This window comes from Pecten maximus, chromosome 15, assembly GCF_902652985.1.
Source record: "Pecten maximus chromosome 15, xPecMax1.1, whole genome shotgun sequence".
NCBI classification, from domain to species: Eukaryota; Metazoa; Mollusca; class Bivalvia; order Pectinida; family Pectinidae; genus Pecten; species Pecten maximus.
In genome coordinates this window covers 4,672,359-4,692,467 of record NC_047029.1, presented here as the reverse complement: position 1 = coordinate 4,692,467, position 20,109 = coordinate 4,672,359, and the positions used below count along the sequence as shown (strand labels likewise).

The following is a 20,109-nucleotide window of genomic DNA, read 5'->3' as shown; positions in this document are numbered from 1 at the left end:
ATAGGTACCAAGGTGACACAGACTATTGACATCAGGTAAGTATATAGGAACCAAGGTCACACAGACCATTGACATCAGGTAAGTATACAGGTACCAAGGTCACACAGACCATTGGCATCAGGTAAGTATACAGGTACCAAGGTGACACAGACCATTGCCATCAGGTAAGTACATTGTATATAGGTACCTAGGTCACAAAGATCATTGACATCATTTAGATATATAGGTACCTAGGTCAGACAGGCCAGTCACGTCATTTAGCATAATGACTCATATCTAGTGGGAACTGGTAAAACGTTGTACTCCGTGGAACCAACTGTATTGGTCTCTTGTCAACTCACCCGACGTTTGTCCATAGTTGGAAATCTACAATATATACGTACGCATGGCATGCTACATTACATTTCTATCTAATAATAACATAAGTCAATATATAAATGTAAATTGTTAACATAAGGTAATAAATCATGTATGTGTAACGGTTTGATTTGTATCAACACAGGGTCTAAATTATACATGATAGTGTCGTGGTTTGAACATATAAAACCACAAGAGTTATTTACAGGTCCTACATTTATTAAACAACCATCAATGGCAATATACAACAACTATGATAAATGTGTACAGCATCACAGAGTTACAACAACTTCCATACTACATACACCAAAACTTCTACTTCAGCAACTTCTACTTCAACAACTTCTACTTCAGCAACTTCTACTTCAGCAACTTCTACTTCAGCAACTTCTACTTCAACATTGTTTGGGAAGCAAACTACCTTTCAATGACGTGCCAAGCATGGCTTCAATACCGTCATTTAACAACCTTCATTCCCGCATATTTGCTACAGTCACACATATAAACTAGCATACTTTTGCATTCATAATGATGCACAGAAATTAGCATAAACTCAAAATACCAACATGCAAATGTAAAATACTCAAACATGATCACTTGGAAACATGCTACAAATATCAGGGACACAACTCCCAAACAAGGGTACATTACTCGCAAAATCCATTCCCGTAACGTAGGAATAATAAAGAAAATAATGACATTATAACTGAACGCCAACGCCTACTAGTGTTTAATACGATAAACCTAGCTATGATGTACACTATACCCCATACACACAAATATACATGTATATACACAGTCCGTGCACGCACAGTACCGAGTGCGCATACACACTTGGTGAAATACACTTATAAATACCGCACTATTATTTCCTTATAGATAGAGTTATTATGGATAGTTTAACTGACTACACGCTGTAGTTTGCGTTTTGAAATATATACTTAGTTCTCACGCTTCAATGCCAGGTTTGTTATTCCTGTACCTGCGTGTCCTCTCTTCTCACCTGCTCGCGCATGCGTGGCTCACCGCTGTACTTGCGGTCGAACTAGAATAGCGCGTAATTAAAACGTTTTGCAAATATATACAATGGCACGTGACAATCATGATCTGTCTGGAATTATTTATTACAATGTACCACTGACGACTATATGAAATTAGACGCCTTCAATGCCAGTATTATGTCTGATTGTTTCGTTATGACTACTTCGTCTCTGTTTTTGGGAACGCGACATTACCTGAATTTTCACTATTGACAATAATTGTATTCTAAAATTTAGTCATGAAGGTAGGATGTAAACAATTACCTGCTGCAATCATTGCATGATCGTAAGAGAGGACTTAATTTAGGACTGTATCTTTTCTCTTCTTTCTATACAACTTTTTTCATAATGTATCCTTTTGCACTGCTGCACTTTTGACCTTTTGTTGGACTTTTGCCCCTGTCAGGAATGCTTTGGTCTCCACCCCTTGGTCAAGACCGGATGTAAATGGTACATTGATTGCAGTTGCTACTTCTGCTTAGCACTCAGCATATATCAGGAGTGGGACAAATGGTTTCCCTGTTTTCAGAATAATGAGACTGGGTAAGATGTCCTGCTGGGTGTCTTCGGCAGTATGCTTCAGTGAGGTACATTGTAGCACTTCAAATCGGCAAAAGTTCCGGACTTAACGCAACCTCCCAAAGCACACATACGCAGTCACCTCACTCATGCGTGTCGCACCCACAGGAAGCCGTCTTTAAATTACCTTAGCTGTTGATAGGACGTTAAACAATAAACCAAACTAATTACATTCTAAAAGCAACAGTTTTGTAAATACAACATTAGTTATGGTATTCGACAATAATTACACGACAATATAAATATGACAACGTTACCTACGTCCATTACATATGTGTTGCCATGTAAACTGTATTCAAATTACCCTATAATGACCAAATTATTCGGAGAGGGGCCGTGACAGCTCAGTCGGTTAGAACGCCGACCACGTGATAGCTCGGCGCTCCTTTTCGTGCCGGTTTGTGTTTCTCTGTGTCTTTGGACAAGACACTTTACCCTCATTGCTCTGGATGAAATGCGATTGGTCTCCCGTATGTTGTTCAGTGATTAGGTAGTCACTAACTACTACAAGGGTACCCGCCCCAATATGACCTTGGCTGTTCATGGGGCGATAAACCAAACAAACAAATCAACCAATGGAGAGTTAGTATGACCTCTATTACGGAGGCCATCTAGAAATCAGTATTTTCATAGTAATTAATTATTGACATTGTCTTGCAGAAACAACGTATGTACCAGGCGGAAGCGAGACTATTACACCAAAAGGGAGTGTGTGTATGCCACGTGGCAAGGGTAAGTGAACATTTAATTATATAACCATCCAATACACATGCTTAATTTATATTCATAGAATTTGTTAATCGAAAACAGTCCATAATTCATTTTAAGATGATTTTTTTGTGGATTTGAATTTGATCACAAGCCTAAAAGTTAATATAAATAGACGAAGAAAACAACAGCTTAAACGTCACAAAACAGGTAAAAATAACATATTCGCAGATTTAAGCAATATTTTCAAAACCTTTGTCAAAATTTAAAAGTAAATGTTTATTTTTTTTCCTGTAGCTTGTGTATGCTTACACTGTATGACAACTTTTGTATTAATTATCTCGTGATAATTCAGACTAAACGTTTGTGTCCAATATCGTTGGATATAAACACACTCATTTGGGTCAATGTTAGCTATCTGTACTGTGTACATTAAATGTGATTACAAATATGCCATGGGTTATGGTATTTTTATCTTTATGTTTATTTCTTATAAGTGTTTATTAATGATGTGATTTTCTATGATTTCAGCAAGCTTGCATTTTTCTTTCTTTTCCTATAGATGTTGTGTATATAGGACAGTACAGGTGTGTCGCTACGTCACCGAATACTTTTGCTGTACTGGTTACGCAGATGTTGGCAACACATGCACACGTACGATTAAATCATAATTTAACATCCTTCCTGTATGTTGTTACCCTTATATTTGATAATTATTCATCGGATTCAAGGACAAATATAAATTATCATCTGCATAATGAGAACGAGAAAAAAACAATATGAGCAACTGTAGAACTTGCAATCGTTGTTCCCCTGACAGCTTTTGTTGCCTCTACCTTGGGATTTGCGATGATCAATGTCTACCTGTCAATTGGCTATTAACTAGTTTTATCGGATAACCACACCTGTAACGAAACAGAACCTTAACTTGAAATAACCGGATATTACCGGAGCTTACCTGTAAGTTATATCGTATATGTGTATTAATGATCTTGTCCTCTGATATACAATACATATATTTCTATCTACCCACAGCTGTTTGTAGCGAAGCCTGTCAAAACGGTGGTACGTGCATAGCACCAAACACGTGCGACTGCCCTAGTGGCCGAAGCGGGGCTACCTGCGGAGATGGTAAGTAACTGACTTAATATCAAAGTTCCATCAAGTTTATATGTGTTTTTTTTCATGAATTATTGCTTCTAAAATCATTTACACGATAGGAAAAAAATATTTCCGTTTCTCAGGGACAATTTCCCGTTTATCCCTGTTGAATTTCCATGTCACAATTTTGGGTAAGAGATTTTAATAAGAATTGCGTCCAACAAAATGCACACATATGGTGTAGCTATTGACTAAAACGATACAACGCCAAATCATTCTCCGTACAAGCTAGGTTTGCCGTGGTCATGAAAGGTATTCTTTTTTTTCTAAATGGATTTTCTCTTCACATCTCAATAAAGCGTTGTTTCACTCAATATGTACGTATTAGATATGTAATATATTATTACAGACCAATAGGAAAATATATAAACAAGTCTTTATTTCTTTTGTTATTGTTGTTATTTACATATTCGATGTATAGCATTACTACAGAAATAATGTAAACTTTTTTGCAGTGGTGTGTTCCCATCTACGTCCCTGCTACCCTGGTATATGTACCGCTCCCAACACCTGCACGTGTGCTGCTGGATACACGGATTCTGCCAAAAACTGCACAGAGAGTAAATATACACTCAACAGAACCCTAATGATTGCCTCGATACTTTTGTTGTATCAATGAAATACTGTATATTTGATAACATACGCGTTGATTCAAATTCGCTGCATTGACGGTTATTAGATATTGCGCGAATATTGATGAACGCAAACGTGTTGAAGTGTCTGCATTTTGTTTACAAATATGTGTTGCGCAAAATTCAACACCCGCGAGTTTGTTTCGACCGAGACAACAGCGAATTAACAGCTACGTGAAATTAAATAATTATACAGTATGTTGTAGATATTCTTAAATAATTGACCTTTTTGTAGATATTTGGAATGATGAGGAATCGTATTAAATATATGGTCTGTTTGGGGTAGGAGTAAATGATATTGATAAATAAACTTTGGATATTGTATATACATATGTTTTTGTTATCAGCAGATTCCTTTCTTTTTTCTATTATATTTTTTCCAAAAAAATCACTCTCAGAATCGTTTTATCATGTTGTTATTACAGTATTTCAATTGCAGACAAATCTGATATACATATTGACAGCAGATCTGTATATGTGTTATGAATAAAGACGAAATTGATAATATTAATCACGAATATGTACATGTACATGAACCTTAAAGATTATTCTTTTGACAGTCACTATAGCTCCGGCATTCACAATTGCCCGTGCCGAACTTGCCTTCTTCAATGAAATGAAACAGATGGATGTTTACAATGTGACGACCGATTCCACTGACCCTAACTCGGACATCCCCGACGTACTATGGACAGCCCTTCTCAAATTTAACATGTGGACTGTGGATATGCAAGCCGTTTTCGAGCCCGGCTTCCTGCCTTTGGCGCCATCCTACATTCCAGAAGTTCAACTTGGCATTGTAACCGCTACTATAAATTATGAACTGCGAGCATGTAAGCTTGTAACAATTGCAATTGTCTTCATTCGTTATTTGTGATACTATGTTGTATATAAGACTATATATAGATGAAAGCGATCTTATCACAACAGCATGACTGTCCATCCCCCTTTTCTCTGTTCAAATTTGGAAGCCCCCCTCTCCCCTTCTAAGGTCGAGGGACATGCATTGCTATGTAACATGAAATGCAACATTTGTACAATATTAAGCAAAACGGTCACAAACGCCCCTTTATAAGATATTGTAAATGTAAGACATATAACGGAAATTTTATTTTCCTACTTTTCATTCGAGAATTCAGCTTAAGTAAAATGCCGTATATAAAGTCCAATTGATCTACGTTAGAGGTATGTCCTAGTACACTTCAGCTTATAACACTCAATCTGGGGCTAGTTTATACATGAATACATGCTCTTAAAACAATACATGTTTTCATGTAGCCAGTGTCTTTTTTATTATGCATCTACGCACTTGTAACACTATTGAATTCATGTTTATGATGCACAATTACATTCCCCGATCTTTTGTACTGCATAGTTGTTAAAAATCGCGGGGAAATAAATAGAGGATATCTAACAGTGTCTTCAGTAATACCAAATATATTTCACGAGTGGGGCTAATACTTTGATATTTTTCACGAGTGCGCAGCACGAGTGAAAAATATCCAAATATTAGCCACACGAGTGAAATATATTTGGTATTACTGAAGACACTGTTAGATATTCTGTTTATTACATTTTTTATCAACGAAAAACCTACCCCGTATGCTAACTAGGCCAACAGCGATAATTTGTAAACAAAAAAAGTAGTTTCCCCTGTCCAGGTGCTGACATATGTGTCGAGCGTTCTGATTGGTCAATTATTTTGGTATTTTCTAATCATTAATTTGATTGGTCAAATCAGCAAAAGTGATATTTTTCACTAGTGAAAAATATCACTTTTATAGAATGAATAATTTTTGATATTTCACTGGTGAAAATGTAATAAATTACATTCAATGTTATCACAAAAGAATGTATGGGAATGTTTACTGTAGAATGCTGACAAGTTGGTGTCGAGCACACTAGTTCGATTGGGACAATCGCGAAAACAATACCCAGAGAAATTAACTATATAAAATTAAAAACTATACAAAATGTTATCCATGTAACAAGCGATACATGAACCTATAAACATGTATATTATATATTGTAGCCGACGATCGTGTGAAGACAACTGGTACTCAGCCGTGCGATCCGTCCCCTACCACTTTGACACCTCAACAGGACATCCTTGTCTGCGTCTTTAATTTCAACACGTTCGACTTTAGGATTGACCATGCAGACATGTAAGTTGGTTATAATGTTGTAGCATCTCATCAGTGTTATTGACCATGCAGACATGTAAGTTGGTTATAATAATGTAGCATGTCATCAGTGTTATTGACCATGCAGACATGTAAGTTTGTTATAATAATGTAGCCTGTCATCAGTGTTATTGACCATGCAGACATGTAAGTTGGTTATAATTTTGTAGCCTGTCATCAGTGTTATTTACCATGCAGACATGTAAGTTTGTTATAATAATGTAGCCTGTCATTAGTGTTATTGACCATGCAGACATGTAAATTGGTTATAATAATGTAGCATGTCATCAGTGTTATTGACCATGCAGACATGTAAATTGGTTATAATAATGTAGCATGTCATCAGTGTTTTTGACCATGCAGACATGTAAGTTGGTTATAATAATGTAGCCTGTCATCAGTGTTATTGACCATGCAGACATGTAAGTTGGTTATAATAATGTAGCCTGTCATAAGTGTTATTAACCATTTTCGTTTTTTTTCAGATTCGTTATCACATTTTCAGTTCAAAGTGGTGGATTTGAAAAACTGAATGTACTTGGCACAACCTCAGGATATGGAACGCTTACCTTTAGTGGTGCTCAAAAACAGAAGAGTGTAGAGTTCAGATTTGATTACGTCCAACCAAACCATTGCTTTATTACCAACTCTAATCTAACATGCACGCCCACTTCGACGCCATTTGAGGTCACTAATCCTATCACAAAGGTATGTGGCACGTAGAACATAAATTTTCATCATAGCAATATATTCGTGGACCAGGAAAAATACCGAACTACATACGCTGGAACATTTCCTTTTCCTTGCAAAATTATCATAAGCAGGAAGGATGCATACCCCAATAGTCATGCATGTAATCGGGAGAAATACCTATCTCAACAGCCATTAATTTAATCAGGAGAAATACCTACCTCAACAGCCATTAATTTAATCGGGAGAAATGCCTATCTCAATAGCAATTAATTTAATCGGGAGAAGTGCCTATCTCAACAGCCATTAATTTAATCTGGAGAAATGCCTATCTCAACAGCCATTAATTTAATCAGGAGAAATACCTATCTCAACAGCCATTAATTTAATCAGGAGAAATACTTATCTCAACAGCCATTAATTTAATCAGGAGAAATGCCTATCTCAACAGCCATTAATTTAATCGGGAGAAATACCTATCTCAACAGCCATTAATCGGGAGAAATGCCTATCTCAACAGCCATTAATTTAATCGGGAGAAATGCCTATCTCAACAGCCATTAATTTAATCGGGAGAAATGCCTATCTCAACAGCCATTAATTCAATCAGGAGAAATACCTATCTCAATAGCAATTAATTTAATCGGGAGAAATGCCTACCTCACTGGTCATCAATTTAATCGGAAGAAATACCTATCTCAATAGTCATGAATTTGATCATGAATTTAATCGAAGAAATATCTATTTAAATGGTCACGAATTTCATGAAAAAAACTAATGTTTTCCAACTCATATTAACCTACATTTTCGTTTGCTTGTCTAATAAGGATAGCATCACATTCCTGTGGTCGGGTTGGGATGACAGTCTGTCCGGGATGAGCCGTTACGCATTAGAGGTATTCAAACTGACACGACAGGGAGACATACTGTTGGAGGCAGACCCTTTGGCCCCTGAGATGATAACTGCATTCAACGACACCAGTATAAATGACTACAGTTTCAACTACCAACCCTCCGGACCAGGAATGTTTTCCTGTATTTTAGAAGCAGCTGACGCGGCCAACAACTCGCAATATATCCGACGGTTTTTTCTGTATGATCCTGAATCTACTATAACCACAAATCCTGGAGGCCTTAAGGTGGCCAGTGCCACTCCAGAATCTTCATACAGCTGGCAGGGCAATCTAGATGACAGTGCCACAGGCATCAGTGTGAACTGGGCTGGACATTTCATCAATCAACTGCATTCTGATGGAGGGTTTCTCAATGCAATTCAGGACTACCCACCCCAACTACAGGATCTGAACGTGGATACGACCTTCAAAAAGGTCATCGACACTTCCATACCCAATACTAGTAATCGGACGAGTGCTGCCATACCTAATATTGATGGCATTGTAAAGTAAGTACCAACGAATGTCGGACGAATTATCAGATTTGCAACGTAAATTGTTTCTCTAAGCCACCTCGAATTTTCGATTTTGTGTCAGAATTGTGTTTTAGTTTGCATGTTGGTATTCTTTTGTGGTTTTAAATAGGGATAGTTTGTCTTCGAGCTAATGATAGCATAATTACTAATTTGGCAACTAAAACTTTAATTATATTGTAAATAGGTCAGAATTAGCGACAATCGTAGGCGCAAAAAGATGTCAAATATTGATCAGTAGTATAGTTTTATAGCCTTTTACCATTTCGTTTTGTAGATTTGAAACTATTTACGAACGTAAGCTTGTTGGAATAACACCAGACACTCCCTTGACCGGCTGGACAACCATTGATCCGCTGGCTGTGTACTATAACTTTTCGGAAAACGTCATTGGAGGAGACTGCTTGATGATTTGGGTTCGAGCATATGACATCATGAACAACAACGCCACCGATAGCACAGTTGTTTGCTTCGATTCATCCAATCCAATAATAAGAAGTTCGAGCTTTGAACGGAACACGCCTTCGGTTGACTTTGATGCATCAAGCCGGTATATATATGACATTTACTAATGTATTTCCCCCTTTAATTTCCTATAAAATGTACACTGCCACCTGTATACATTTATGTGACGTGACGTGGGGTGTCATATTTGTATAATATATAAATGACACATCTAGCTTTTACCATTATTTTAGGTCACAGTTTCCTTTGTGACATTTTGAAAGCACAACACAATACTAATGTTACAGTATTCAAATATGTAATATAAAATGGTAAATACTTCAACATGAAAAGGATAAAAAAATGATTAATATGAAATATACAAAAGTTCGCAATTATAAATTCCCAATTCAAACTGCCATAATCATTTCGTATGACGATGATTAATAAGGAATTCTAGTCGTATATCTTTCGTGTTATTTAATGACTATTAATATAGTATAATATTTTTCATAATTTTAAATTTGTGTGTACTTTAGGATCCTGATGACAACATCAGATACACAGAGCGCAATAGCCTCCATTAGGATGGCCTTTTACGATAACACTACCGGGGACCTTCTGTATGACGCAGGCACGGCAGCCGTAGGCAACGTGACAAATGTGAGTGACATTGTCAACTTATTTTGGTATAATATATAGAGGATATCTAACAGTGTCTTCAGTAATACCAAATATATTTCACGAGTGTGGCTAATATTTTGATATTTTTTACGAGTGGGCAGCACGAGTGAAAAATATCCAAATATTAGCCACACGAGTGAAATATATTTGGTATTACTGAAGACACTGTTAGATATTCTGTTTATTACATTTTTTATCAACGAAAAACCTACCCTGTATGCTAACTAGGCCTACGGCGAAAATCTGTAAACAAAAAAGTAGTTCCCCTGTCCAGGTGCTGACATATATGTCTAGCTTTCTGATTGGTCAATTATTTTGGTATTTTCTAATCATTAATTTGATTGGTCAAATTAGCAAAAGTGATATTTTTCACTAGTAAAAATATCACTTTTATAGAATGAATAATTTTTTGATATTTCACTGGTAAAAATGTAATAAATAAACTTGTGCAATAAGTGTTGTTGGCGCTAACGGTGTCTTAAAAAATAGATGGGAAATATAAACCCATACTTTATCCAGGTCCGATCAGAGAATCTCAATCTGATTGTCTTCCTGAATTCGCCTAGGTTACACGACCACCTCATGTTACACATCAGTTTTATATTTTGCAATATCAAATGTAAATACAGGTAATAGAAAGGTATATATCTTGGTAGATTTTCCAGAAACTTTAAAACGGCGCCAGTTTATATTTAGTTGCCTATTCAATACTAGACCTTTATGTGTCAGAGAATACTTTCTTTAAGCTTTTTGCTCAATAAGTTACTACGTTTATTGGTTTAACACGGGACATTTTCATCATTTAAGCCGTTTGTTCTGAATTACTTTTTCATTACGTATAGAATTATTGAGTTAATATAGACCAAAACATTCAAATATTAAATGCGTTTCTTTCGATATTTTGTATTCGTTGATTAATAATTTTTATCTTGTTATAGTTTTTATAGTTTAGGATGTTTAAACAGAGAAGTATATTATTTAATATTTGATATCACATGTAAGTATTATGTATTGCATATCTTGTAAAATATTTGAAATTTGTTTTAAAAGAAATTGTAAAAAAAACAACACACATTTATATTGTGGACTAATTGCACCTTTGATATATCACCTGTTTTATTCAGAGAACACAAGCCGAGTGTGAACAGACCGGAGAGTGCTATTGTATCACAACCGGCGCATGCTACTCCTTCAGCTATGCTATGTACTTCGATAACTGTTGGCTGTACAAGAAAGACTTGGACCTGAACACACTTGTAGTCAAAGCATCAATGACAACATACAATCTAGCATCACTGGTCACAACAGTCGACATAATGGTTTGTTTGATAAACAATTTACCGATGTTGTTGTTGATACTAAAACCAACTTATTTTAGTGGTGACTTAATTTCGCATTTTCATGTCTAATGACTTTTTCGCGACGATGATATTTCGCGATTTACAATCATAAAAATCTTAGTAAGGCTGCTGTATCTATGATTGACACTATTTCGCGGCAATTATATTTTGCGAATTTTAACGAAAATTTTATACGAAAATCAATTCGCGTGGATATAAGTTGGTTTATAGAATATGTTTATCATTGAATATTTCGTATAAGTCATATGTGATGCAGTTATGATTTCGGTCAAAAGCTATTGTTTATATACATAAGAATACATTTCTGAATTAAAATTAGCACAGTTGAAGGAAATTTGATTGTATACACATTTGAAAGTTGACTATAAATGTTCTCTTTTCATGTCCTGAAAAAATCATTTCATGATATTTAATGATTGTTTTAATTGTTTTGTCGAAGAAGGTCAACCGTATCTTAATTTTAATTTGAATATATGTTTGCTAAATTTAATGTAGAGTTTGCTTGTTTTGTCAGATAACATCGATTAACACATTGGACGGGATAACCACGTGTAAGTAAGGTTTATAAACATTTTCAACCAATCACTGTACCTGATCAGGTTAATTTGCAAACATACAGTAGTATATTTATAGTTACAACAATGATCGCAAAACAACAAAACGACACGCCCCAATAACTATGGTGGCATATTTCTGCCATCGAGTTGCCGACTTACGACTTAAAGATGTCGACATATTTCCGAGAAGATCCCAACATCATAAACAAATATGTCTACCTAATTCGAAAAATATGTCAAATTATTAGCTTAATTGCCGAGATAATAACGCCGTGATAATTATCTAGGAAGTCGGAAACTCGGCTTTATATCGTACGGTGGCATATTTCTGCCATCGGCTTCCTAGATAATTATCAAGGCAACATAATGTCGGTAAGTAAACTATTAAATCGACATATTTTTCGGCTTATGTCGACATCTACCAGAAATATGTCGACATCTTTAAGTCGTAAGTCGGCAACTCGATGCCAGAAATATGCCACCATAAGTAAACTATTAAGGCGACATATTTTTCTGTTTATGTCGGCATAATTGTTGATGATGTCGACATCTCAGAAATATGTCGACACATTTAAGTCGTAAGGCGGCAACTCGACGGCAGAAATATGCCACCATAAATAACACACCAATAGTTTAAATCATAATATACTTCCAACGACGTTTACGTTGGAATAAAGAATGGCGTTTTCAATCATAATCATGCTATTATGTTATGTAGTGGGTTTCTTGTTTACTACTGTTATATCGATATGGTTTCTTATCAGTAATGTAAAATAACACTTAAATATCAAACGTATATTTCTATATATTTCTTTCTGTGATGAGAAAAATGACACAATGACAAATATTTTCGATTCGAAATCTCATTGTCCTTTGCACTGCTACATGTACTTTGTTAATATTTGATCTTTTGTGCCTCAAGGACTATTTGGTGATGTTCAGGACCAAACGTGATTAAATTCGGAAGTAAGGAAAATCGAAATCGGGTTTAAGAAATATTGAAATTTTCGAGTAGGAGATATAACATCACTGACAATGATGTATTTCTATACCCATTACTGACGAGTCCTAAAAGGACGAGTCTACTGTAATTTTTATTCAATTCATATCTTAGTTGGAAGTTACTTGCTTTCCTTTTTTCAAATTCAATTAGTATTTTCAACATTATAATTTCTTAATTTCACAGGTCCAGGGGAGACAACTGTGATCACTGTAGCGAGCTTATCAGCTGGAGGAATTGCTGCTATATCTCTTGGTTGGTAGTTTGTTAACAATATGCATGGTTATCAATAACGAAACTTGTACTTCCTTTGATAAAACAGTATATAAAGTAAAAATGTAAACGAGGATCGAACATACGTACGTTATATTGTCTGCCTGCTGATTGCTTTCTGGTTTCTTTAATATAGGTGTGACACAAAATCATATAGGTGTGACACAAAATAATTAAGGTGTGACATAAAACCATATAGGTGTGACACAAAATTATATAAGTTTTATAGAAAATCCTAGGTGTGACACAAAACCATATATGTGTGACACAAAATCATATAGGTGTGACACAAAATCATATAGGTGTGACACAAAATCGCAAAGATGTGACACAAAATCATATAAAAATGTTGATAACAAATTTATGAAATGTAATATTTGTTTCAGTAATAATACTGATTTTGGCGTTCATAATATTCGTGCTGGTTCTTCACAAGACTGGTCGTCTGAAAAAAGTAAAGGAAAGAAGTATAGAGCGCATCAGATCGATCAGGGGAGGGGCAAACACTGGCATGGTCGGCTACAAGCAGTGGCAGGTAAGAGATAGGCCTTTAATCTGATTCAAAACAGCGGCAAAACCATTACAGAAAAGACATTGACGTACTCGGTTTTAGTAGGCTTCAAAACTGTGGCGGGCAATGAGGGGCCGACTCCGATTTATCAGCATTACAACAGTCGAAGAAAAGAGTTAAATCGACTATGTTTAAACTGGCTTCAAAATAGTTACAGGTCAGGGAATGGACAGTCATTGTTTCAGTCGACTTTGCAAAATTGGTGGCAAAATGAGATAGTTTGGTCGCCTTTAAACCAGTAACAGGTTTGATGGGAAATTAACATTAGCTTGTTTGGCTTACCAAACAGGTTGTGCAAAGAATCGATGACAACACTTGTGGGATGTGAGAGAAAATTAATCAAATCATTTTTGGTTTATTTTTTATATACCATGGCCGGGTGTCATATTCGTGACCGTGTCGATGCCCAACCAACTAAAGCCTGAAATGATCTAAGAGTTGAGAAAAAAGTAAAGTAGCGACTTGATTACTGTGAATAGATTTCAGATAAAATTCAGAACTATTTATTTACATTAAAAGACTGGTGGATTTGCGGAGGAGGACATCTACCTGTACGGTACCCAGACTTATGAACAGGCACCCAGCTGGCAGTTGCGTTCGGATGACTTAGTTCTTGGAAAAATCATCGTTGTCGGCAAATTTGCAAGGATCTTCGATGCCATATTAAACGCTGGAGGAAAAGAAAGAACGGTCGTTGCTAAAACACTGAAAGGTAAGGTTGCCTTTTAATGCTATTTTTGCACGCCTTTTTATCGGATGGTTATATGGTTTACTTACAATAATATTTAAAATAGAATTATTCCTTCTTTTTCTTGAATTGAACGCGATATGTTTAGAGATTTCAGTTAGCAATTACTGTTACTAACTATTCAACCTTTATGTCTGACAGAGGACTTTACAGAAGATGACGCGCTGCTGATGAACGCGAAAATAGGCTTTTTTGGAACCAAAGTTGGCGTTCACTCATGCATCCTAGAATTTATTGGCGCGGTAACAGAGGATCCGAAAAGTAAGTAAAACGAAAATTCAATGCATCCAACCCAAAAAGCTAAAATACAGTTAAAGTATGGGGTTCAGGAATATAGCAATTATTGTTTTCATTTGAACTGAACTTATTCTTCCTTCGTCAATTATTTCATTTAGTTCTGATTATATAGAATGTATAACAAACAATCCTGTTTGTTTGGCTATTGTTAACATTTGTTTTCCAATTATTAATTTGATTTGTATTAGCTATAGTATGATGATGGATGAATGTGTTGAATGGGTGTCTAGTGTCATGTCTAATGCATAAATTTGTTTAAATTTAGAAAAAATATTAAAATAATGATGGAAATAATAATAATAAAGGTTTTGATTTGCTCGAGAAAAAATCAGAAACAGAAACTTGCTTCCATACTTTAACTTTTCCCCCCAATTATACCGATACAGATCGAAGAAATGCCTAAACTTTAAATTTGGATACAAATGTAACATGAAAAATTATAAGATAAAGTTTGGTGACCTATATTTTATTTTTGAATTTTTAACAGGACAAACTTAAGAGCTGGGATTTGACTTGACAAATGAGAAAGTAATTTGATAACATATGCACGTCTTTATTACGAACTTTTAGCGTAAACGAATCCCAATACTAGGTCGTGTTAATCAACATGAAAGTTGTCAACCTCGTCAATATTCTTCCTCTTCGCCTCTGAATAATGTAAAAAAAACGGAAACACATGTCTCAAACTTTGTGTTTACTCCAGAATTGTAAAGATCTCATTTAATTGCCATAAGAGCCATAAAATAGGAGAGTTGTTCGGTTATAAGCTCCGCCCACCTCTGTCGATAATTAATATATAAAATGCCCTGGAAGGATGAACAAGTTTCTCGAAGGCAATTAAGTTGTTGTTGTTGTTATCGATACAAACCTAGAAGTAGCAGTATTAATATTAATTGTAACAAATTATATTGTGGACACATTGATTACAATTACATGTATTGTTTATTTCACAGTGCATTTTTTACTCGAAATGACCTTTTCCTGCAGGTTTTATCTATTTACGAATTTTCGATATAAATCTATAGTCCTTTTGTATCTTAATGCGCCGATATACCACTAAGAGGTGAAATGGGTTTATGATTTATAAAAAGGGGGTCCTGTGATGGTATTGGAGTACTGCGACAACGGCCCGATGAATAAGTGGCTTCAAAGGAATAAGGCATCCGTAAATGAGTCTGTGGTTGAAAACCTCTACCGATTCTCGTACGATATCATCCGTGGTATGGAGTATCTTGCTTCCAAAGACGTAAGTTGTTGGTTGTATATTACTGTAAGCGTACATATTTTAGTGGTAATTTTATTTTAGCGCTTTTCGCGCTGGAAGCCTTGCGCTAAATTATGATTGCGCTAATTACTTTTTGTACGTTCTATTTCTATAGAAAGTTCTGTGGATGCGCTTATTCATCATTGCGCTAACTGGCTAAAATCTGCAAATGCGCTAAAATTTGAATGCGCAAAAATAAGTACGTTTACAGTATATGTGATATATATTTGTTATATTTTGCCGGACTCTATATACGAGCATCAGTTTGTTAAAAAAAATTAAAAACTTCTAAGACTCGCTTCATGTAATCTCATATGAAATAGAACTCATTGAAGATAACGTTTTTTAGTTATACGATGTTCCATTTGTGTTCATCACATATTCTATAACCAGATATATTTCATGTGTAAAAAGATCATGAAGAACAACCATTTTATCATTTTGTATCGATCGTGTCATAATACCATAAATGATCTTATCATCTGTTTCATTGTAATGCGATATGTGTCCATTCATCTGGCTTGTATAACTATGATGATATAAAAATGTGTCAGTCTTTTTATAACAATATATTTCGGTAGGTGTTATCGAAAGTTGTTTTTCTTCTTAGATCATTCACATGCGTCTGGCAGCTAGAAACGTCCTTTTGACTGATCGATTGGAGGCTAAGGTTAGCGGGTTTGGACCCAGACAAGGGGGTGATGAAGAGGAAGGGGAAAAAAAGGTAATATATATTCATAATCGATCTATAACGTTGTTGGCTGAGCTGTACCATCATACAATCTTGGTATCCCTGAATCTATCTATAACTTTGTTGACTGAGCTGTACCATCATACAATCTTGGTATTCCAAAACTATATATACCTTTGTTGGCTGAGCTGTACCATCATACAATCTCGGTATTGCTAAATATTCCTATTACAGAAGAATGCCATGATACATGTATATATAATATTGTAAATATTTATGTTCTACTGTAATGAATTGATAGAATTAAGAACAAAATCTCCGTGTTATTTCCCCAAAGTGGCTTCAAGGTGATAGAGCGGATCGACATATCTGCTACAGTATGCATTAGAGTTTTATCATATACAGTGCCATTATATACTGTAAATGTTGAAATTCAAGCGAGGAGGAAATTTACGCTAAATACGCGAACTCCTTTTGTTCGCGATAATTTTCTCCACGCGTATTATTTTGACATCAATCTGCATAATCTTAGACTTCAAGTGAAAGTGGATCGATCGCGAAAATTACCCCCACGCGTATAGTTTACACATTGAAATCGCGAAATTAACCCCCCGCAATAATAATCACGTTTACAGTATTTATATATAATTATACATATTTTGTATCTCTGTGCTATTTTCTCTTGTCTATTTAACTGTACAAGTCTACATAAACAGTACAGTATATCCAAAGTCCGTTATATTTACGCTGTCTATGACAGGAGCGTATACCTGTGAAGTGGATTGCCCCAGAGTGTATGGACAATAACAAGTCAGCCTCTGAGAAGAGTGACGTCTGGTCCTATGGGATCGTTCTATGGGAGATCTTCACGCTGGGTAATTATTTGTCACAGATATTTTCATATTTATCACATTCCAGATTTATCGACCACCAGTTATGATATGACTTTCTCCATCTGTTTAGATACATGACAGAAAAGCATCACGTGTTTGAATTGTTTATTTGATTAAAGAGGAAAACAGTCGAGTGGTATGTTACAAACAAGAAATAGTTCAAATTTTGTATAGTCAGAGAACCCATTATATTTTTATATCAATCCGAAACCTGTCTGTAGTTTTGTTTTTTTCTTTACTATTTATTCGAAACATAGTTAACATATCTTCAATACCTTAAATGTGTATATATGTTACATGATTTCACCCTAAGCGCACAATTACTCTTTATTTCAATCAATGTAACAAATTAACCGCTTACAGATATAATTTTGCTGTTTAAAAAGTTAACCTCAATTTGGCAAACTTCATGTCAGGTTGCTGTGAACACCCTACCAGTTTAATATGTTGTGACTATAATACCTGCCACATGTAATACATATTTTCACGCAGATGCAACATCGTGAATATGCCTGTGATATTTTTTTTCTGACCCCTTTCTTATGTAATATGTTTTTACGAACAATTCAATATCAGCTTAAAGGCGAATGACATGCTAATGTACAATGAACACTTGTTTTTTGCCAGGTGAAACACCTTACCCAAACATACGAAGCCGAGAGCTTCCGAAGTACCTGAAGTCAGGAAAGAGGCTACCCAAACCTGAATACAGTGATGATACGTATGTATAGCCATATCTCACCTGTTGTGACAAAAGACAAGAATTTGTTTCACAAAAAAAAAAAAAAAAAAAAACAGAGAAAGTATCATCCCAATGACCCTGAGAATTATTTACAATTGAAACGAAATCGACAATGCAACAAGTTGTTGTTTTGTGATTATGTTGGTACTTTATAATAGAGGTTGGTATTAGGAGTACGACATCACATATGTGCACGTATATTACATGATCATACCCGTTCAAAATGTATGGTGTGTGCGTGCGAAGCGATAGATTAGGAATCGCCTTCATAAATTAAAGTGACTTCACTACCATATCGTATGTATACACACAAAAAATAAATAACATTCGCATAAACATTGTAGAAGGATAAAAGCATTGACTAAAAATATCTCATTATTCACTCGTGACAAGTAGTCGGCCCTGATTTATACTTTAGGTTAAGCATAGATATGAATAGACTGAACCTGAATGTGCACTAATTAAGACTGAGTTTGAACGTGCGCCTATGCAAGACTTATTATGATTGTACGCCTAATCAAGACTTATTATGAATGTACGCCTAATTAAGACTAATTATGATTGTTCGCCTAATTAAGACTAATTATGATTGTACGCCTAATCAAGATTAATTGTGATTGTACGCCTAATCAAGACTAATTATGAATGTACGCCTAATCAAGACTAATTATGATTGTACGCCTAATCAAGACTAATTATGATTGTACGCCTAATCAAGACTAATTATGATTGTACGCCTAATCAAGACTAATTATGATTGTACGCCTAATCAAGACTTATTATGATTGTACGCCTAATCAAGACTTATTATGATTGTACGCCTAATCAAGACTAATTATGATTGTACGCCTAATCAAGACTTATTATGATTGTACGCCTAATCAAGACTAATTATGAATGTACGCCTATTTGGGACGAGTTTTGAGTTTACATCTATTTTTTATTCTTTTTTCCTAACAGACACTTCAGTCTTATGCTCAAGACTTGGCACAAAGACCCAAAAGCACGTCCCACATTCATGGATGGTCGCAAGGAGATCGAACATCTGTTTCGGCAGTCATCAAATGACCTGTATTACTACGACAGTAGTCAGCAGTGAGACTGCCACGTCATGGGAAGACCGACAAATTAATCATTTGTTGGGTCGCAGTTGAGAACAGAAAATGACTTTCCAACATACACTGCATTTATCTATGCTTTAAGTGTTAACTGTTAACCAGTAGATATGTGGGAAATGTATGGACGATTTTTATTTGCATCAGAAAACATGTAAGGAGATGTGTGTATTTTAATACCAGCAATGTGTTTACATGTAATGTAGTACGCTGCATAATTGGTAATATGCTCGGGGGGGGGGGGGGGGGGGGGGGGGGGGGGATATTTCACCATATTCGCGGTCATTAGATATATACCGCGAAAATAAATCCCAGTCTAATATCTTCACTACTGCGTATAAAGACATCGTTCCGAGATATGTATATATACCCATGAAGTAGGTCCGATTGGGACAAACGCGACATAATAGTCACGTGGTATAGTTTTCGGTGTTACGTAATGTTTCAAGCAAAATCATTTATTATTCGCATTCGCTATTTAACGGTCTATAATTGTCTTATTTTTTTCATGGATACTTTTTTCGTGATTTTAGTCTGGCTTCAAAAAGGAGAAACCCAAAACCCCTTAAACATAACTGTAAGCCACGTATCCTTGAGCTCTTGTACTGACACATATTCCAGTTATTACAACATATTGATTGTGACATGACGCTCTTTGCCGTCAGTGAAGGACAGTTGACATGACTTTAACTT

At 35.5% G+C, this 20,109-nt stretch overlaps 1 protein-coding gene across 1 annotated transcript in view; it reads left to right on the top strand.

The window, feature by feature from the left end:
* LOC117343114 overlaps window positions 1–19,665 on the top strand; it is a 30,494-nt gene extending 10,829 nt beyond the window's left edge. The window contains exons 2-22 of the mRNA XM_033905428.1: window positions 2,637–2,708; window positions 3,247–3,338; window positions 3,720–3,815; window positions 4,301–4,405; window positions 5,038–5,310; window positions 6,510–6,642; window positions 7,146–7,368; window positions 8,178–8,752; window positions 9,054–9,326; window positions 9,760–9,883; window positions 11,029–11,223; window positions 11,780–11,816; window positions 13,009–13,077; window positions 13,482–13,630; window positions 14,186–14,378; window positions 14,556–14,675; window positions 15,803–15,957; window positions 16,586–16,699; window positions 17,427–17,541; window positions 18,187–18,280; window positions 19,262–19,665. Of these exons, the coding sequence (XP_033761319.1) occupies window positions 2,637–2,708; window positions 3,247–3,338; window positions 3,720–3,815; window positions 4,301–4,405; window positions 5,038–5,310; window positions 6,510–6,642; window positions 7,146–7,368; window positions 8,178–8,752; window positions 9,054–9,326; window positions 9,760–9,883; window positions 11,029–11,223; window positions 11,780–11,816; window positions 13,009–13,077; window positions 13,482–13,630; window positions 14,186–14,378; window positions 14,556–14,675; window positions 15,803–15,957; window positions 16,586–16,699; window positions 17,427–17,541; window positions 18,187–18,280; window positions 19,262–19,400 (3,346 nt within the window). The 3' untranslated portion in view covers window positions 19,401–19,665. The remainder of the gene's footprint in view (window positions 1–2,636; window positions 2,709–3,246; window positions 3,339–3,719; window positions 3,816–4,300; window positions 4,406–5,037; window positions 5,311–6,509; window positions 6,643–7,145; window positions 7,369–8,177; window positions 8,753–9,053; window positions 9,327–9,759; window positions 9,884–11,028; window positions 11,224–11,779; window positions 11,817–13,008; window positions 13,078–13,481; window positions 13,631–14,185; window positions 14,379–14,555; window positions 14,676–15,802; window positions 15,958–16,585; window positions 16,700–17,426; window positions 17,542–18,186; window positions 18,281–19,261) is intronic.
* The last annotated feature ends 444 nt before the right edge of the window (window positions 19,666–20,109 follow it).